Source organism: Camelina sativa, chromosome 18 (genome assembly GCF_000633955.1).
Source record: "Camelina sativa cultivar DH55 chromosome 18, Cs, whole genome shotgun sequence".
NCBI classification, from domain to species: domain Eukaryota; kingdom Viridiplantae; phylum Streptophyta; class Magnoliopsida; order Brassicales; family Brassicaceae; genus Camelina; species Camelina sativa.
This window is the reverse complement of record NC_025702.1, coordinates 2,814,498-2,818,569: the sequence shown is the minus strand read 5'-3', so window position 1 is coordinate 2,818,569 and position 4,072 is coordinate 2,814,498. Positions and strand designations below refer to the sequence as shown.

General features: G+C 35.6%; 1 protein-coding gene across 2 annotated transcripts; it reads left to right on the top strand.

Annotated features, from left to right (window-relative positions):
- Nucleotides 2,596–4,072, top strand: LOC104760383 (disease resistance-like protein CSA1). Of its 2 annotated transcripts, none has more exons than XM_010483304.2 (2): nucleotides 2,596–3,130; nucleotides 3,242–4,072. In XM_010483304.2, the coding sequence occupies exons 1-2, from the start codon at nucleotides 2,649–2,651 to the stop codon at nucleotides 3,258–3,260; spliced, it is 501 nt and encodes a 166-aa protein (XP_010481606.1). In that variant the 5' UTR covers nucleotides 2,596–2,648; the 3' UTR covers nucleotides 3,261–4,072. The 2 variants fall into 2 exon arrangements, with proteins under 2 accessions (XP_010481606.1, XP_010481605.1); XM_010483303.2 differs by having other exon boundaries at nucleotides 3,552–4,062.

The following is a 4,072-nucleotide window of genomic DNA, read 5'->3' as shown; positions in this document are numbered from 1 at the left end:
GCCACTTCATCTAAGAAATAGTATCAATGACGGAAGTTCCCTCCTAAAATTCGTCTTCATAAATGCCATAATCAATCCTAAATGAATAGAAGCTTCAAGCTAAAAAAAGAAACCCCATTATCTCTCTGACACTAGTATCAAGGCTCTTTCTCCATTAACCTTCTCTGATGCCGGTGTTGTTCTTAACAGCCAGCGTCAGGATTTTCTCTTTCACGCTCTCTCTTATTGCACCTCCTAAGTTCCTTCTTTTAATATTTTCCATTTATATTTTGGTTACGCTTTCCCCTGATTTTCTCAGATCCCGACAAAACTTCAACAGACAGTGATGAAGGGTGAAAGAGTTTACCGGTGAACCCTATCCCCTTCTCTCTACATGCTTCATCAGGGTTACCGGATATACAGTTAGACACTATGCATAACCTCCGAGCTGGGTGTCTGTTCACCCATGGGAAGCCTCTTGTTGGGCAACGAGTTTAGCAGGCAAACTCCTATGTGGACCAGCAGCTGCAACTCTTCTGATGGAAACGTCGACGGCACACGACACCTCTTTTTCATAGCAACAGGGCATCCTTCCAAACATGGTATATTCTTGTGGATTTCCGTTTCAACCTTTTTCAGCACCCATGGTTGGCTCTTGCTGAAGCTTTGCCTCCCAGAGATGCAATATTACCTACAACTCTCTTCTCCATCTCCGGACCGCCGCCGCCGCTGTTCGCTCACTCCAGCTTGGTCAACCAGCAAGAAAGTAGGGTTTCAGCAAGTTAAGTCAGGTCACACTTTTTTGAACTTTAGCAAAACCCATTAGCAAGTTTTCTTTGATATTTTGATTGTAAGGACCGAAGTCTACAATCTATATCGACATCCTTGTTTGGGATACGCGAATGTCAATTCTAAACCCTGATTCAAAGCAATTATCATCTAAGCTCTAGGCTATTGGGAATTATGCTTCTAGTTTCTAGCCACGCCAAGGGGTTGAGGAATAACGACATTATGACCCCGGTCTCAAGGACTAGTGGTTACCAAAACTTCCTCAATCTTCTGCTGGGATTGACAAAGGTTCCAAGAGAGCTATGAGGAAAAGGCCTTTTTTGTTATCTCACTTTGTTTTGTTGTATTGTTTGGGATTCTAAAATCTCTATTTCCGTACCTGGTTTGAAATGAGATCAAGTCTTTGTTCACATGTGATCTACTGTTTGTCTTTTTTTTTTTAATTTCTTTTTTCCTTAGAACTGTTTTAATATATAGTATTCTTAGTTTAACACACAAAAAATATTGCAGTCTTCTATAAGTCATTTCTATTATTAAATTATTTTACAATGGAAACAATATTATAGAATCTGATGAATGTTGGAACGAAATAATTAATTAGCGCTTACCGTAAAGAGATGTCCGGTTCCGACTGTTGAACAATAATGGTGTATATATATTGATTGGTATGAGACAGATTTTTTGATGACTTTTCTAACTTTCTTTGGAATTTATTTTCGAATAAGTCTATTTCCATCCGTTCGCTCGAAATTATTGAGACAATCCAATAACCATTTAGAATAGAATAATTGGTAGTTGGGTCTCCCAGTTATAACGAAGTGCAGAGTCAAACAAACAAATTCTCGAGCATTAACAAAAACAAGAAACTGAATCTGTAAAAGGTACACGTCCAAAAAAAAAAAAACTATAAACGCTTACTTTAGGATATATGTCGCTTCAATTTTTGAATGGATTATATATATATATATATATATATATATATGTAAATTAATAAACCATCAACTACATGATTTCATAGAAATTAATGATCAAAATGTTATCTATCATTTCCCTCCGTATCATTTAGTTAATATACGTCTGAAGACTCATGAGTCATGCTCAGGGGCTGTCTCTTGGTTGGTTGGTAAAGCTAACTAACGTTGGCTAATGGCTTTGGGTGAAAGAATCTTATATTCAAAAAGTCTCTAACAAAAAAATGAAATCTTGAATTCAAACAAAACATCTAAACAAAATATCTTAAGTGAAGCAACCCGAGCCATATCCAAAGAAAAACCAAAGAAAAAAAAACTAAAATTTATATATACTTCTTTTTTGACTAACTGGAATATGAACAAAAACCAAAAACATTAATCTGTTCTATTTTGGATATCATTATATATAATAATGTTAAAAACGAAAATTTTTAACCGAACAGAAATCTGGATTATATACACCATTATATATCAATTGTTAGAATATTTAAAATTCATAAACGATTAAGGGGCTCAAAAGGAAAAAAAAACTTTATATACAAAAATAAACTATTTAAGTTGCATTCTTTTCGTATGACTAGTTGAAATCCAAAGTAAATTTTCTTCTAATTTTTTGGTATGATCCAAATCAACTAAATTTGGTTTTATTATATAGTACAATACATAGTATTTAAAATCTGCAGTCTTTAAAGAAACAGTGTTTGTCACAATAAAACAGTAACCAGTACATTATCTATCTTTAATTAAGTAGTACATACATACGTTGTAATCTTGACTAGTAACGCAGCCAGCTATAATATATATAACAAAGAGGACGTCAATGATGGTTATAATGTAAATCAATGTGCACCACAAGTGCTTCTCCAAACAACCAATAATAACATAACACCAAAAAGAAAAACAATTGAGATGGCGGCACCCTCCTCATCTCCCAACGTCAAAGAAGGACCACAAGTGTTCATCAATTTTCGGGGAGCAGAGCTACGTAAAACTTTCATCTCCCATCTCGAAAGTGCCTTGAAACGCATCGGTATCAACGCTTATATAGACAGTAACGAGCCAGCGGGCGAGAATCTTCATAAACTTTTTGAAAGGATTGAGGAGTCGAATGTCGCGCTGGCGATCTTGTCCAGCAGGTACACGGAGTCAAATTGGTGCTTGAAAGAGCTTGTGAAGATAATGGAATGCGTGGAGCAAGATAACCTATGGGTTATTCCCATTTTTTACAAGCTGGATCCAGGCACGGTGAAAGGACTTGATGGAGACTTCGGTATTCAGCTATGGGATCTGTGGAGGAAGACGGGTCGTAACCGAGATGACCGGATTCTTAAGTGGGATGCAGCTTTGCAGGGAGTTACAAGCAAGTTTGGCTTGGTGTGGGAAACTAGCCGGTAATTAACCAACTTAAATTATTACTTTATAGACTTAATTCATATATATAATCATATCTATATATATTAGGGTTTGATATTTTTTATTAAGGTATATGGTAATTTTTACAGGTTTACTGGCATTAATTGAGTGATCAGTAGAGGAACCTTGTGAATTTGTCATCCAGTTCAAACAAATTTCTCCTGTTAACGTTTTTTTTTTTTTTTTTGTTAGAACTAAAAATAACGTCTGGGAATGATTAAAATTAGAAAGAAAGAAATAAATACAAATAAGTATATAGCAACGTGCCAACGTCTATAGAAAAAAAAAAGATCAAGGCAATATTATTGTTTGACTTGGCTTACACAGTTTACATTCCACCAATTATACAATGCAAGAGCCTCACTGGACACTGGGGTTTCCCACTTTGTTTCTATGCAGTAACGACGCTGCTTTCGTAGATGATATCATTACACATGTTCAGAATGTCTTATCCAAAGATTTATTACTGAGGGAAGAAAACACTAAACCCCGAAGAAGAGGAGCAAAGTATTGGAAAATATTTCCGATATTATTTCTTGTAACATATTTGTATATATCTAGAGTTTCCACATCTTGTATTTTGCCAATTCAGTTAGATTAATTTGATGTACAATGCAAATTTTTCTATCACTTCCACAAAACTCTCTCATATGGAAGTGATATGAGATGGGTGATGAATCCTCTCAACTTACCTGAGGAGGAAGGACTATCAACACTACCCAAAAACTCCAAGATCAAGGATTACGGTTGGAGGATGAGGTAACCATGGTCGTGGTGGCTGCGGTGGTGGGAGATGATTGATCCAAAAATAGCTAGAGGATTAACTTTCCACTAGTTCCATCTTTCTCTCCTTTTAGAATATGCTTCAATGTATGATCTCTCCTTATTTAACTTTCAAAACCTATATGATCTACAAATTA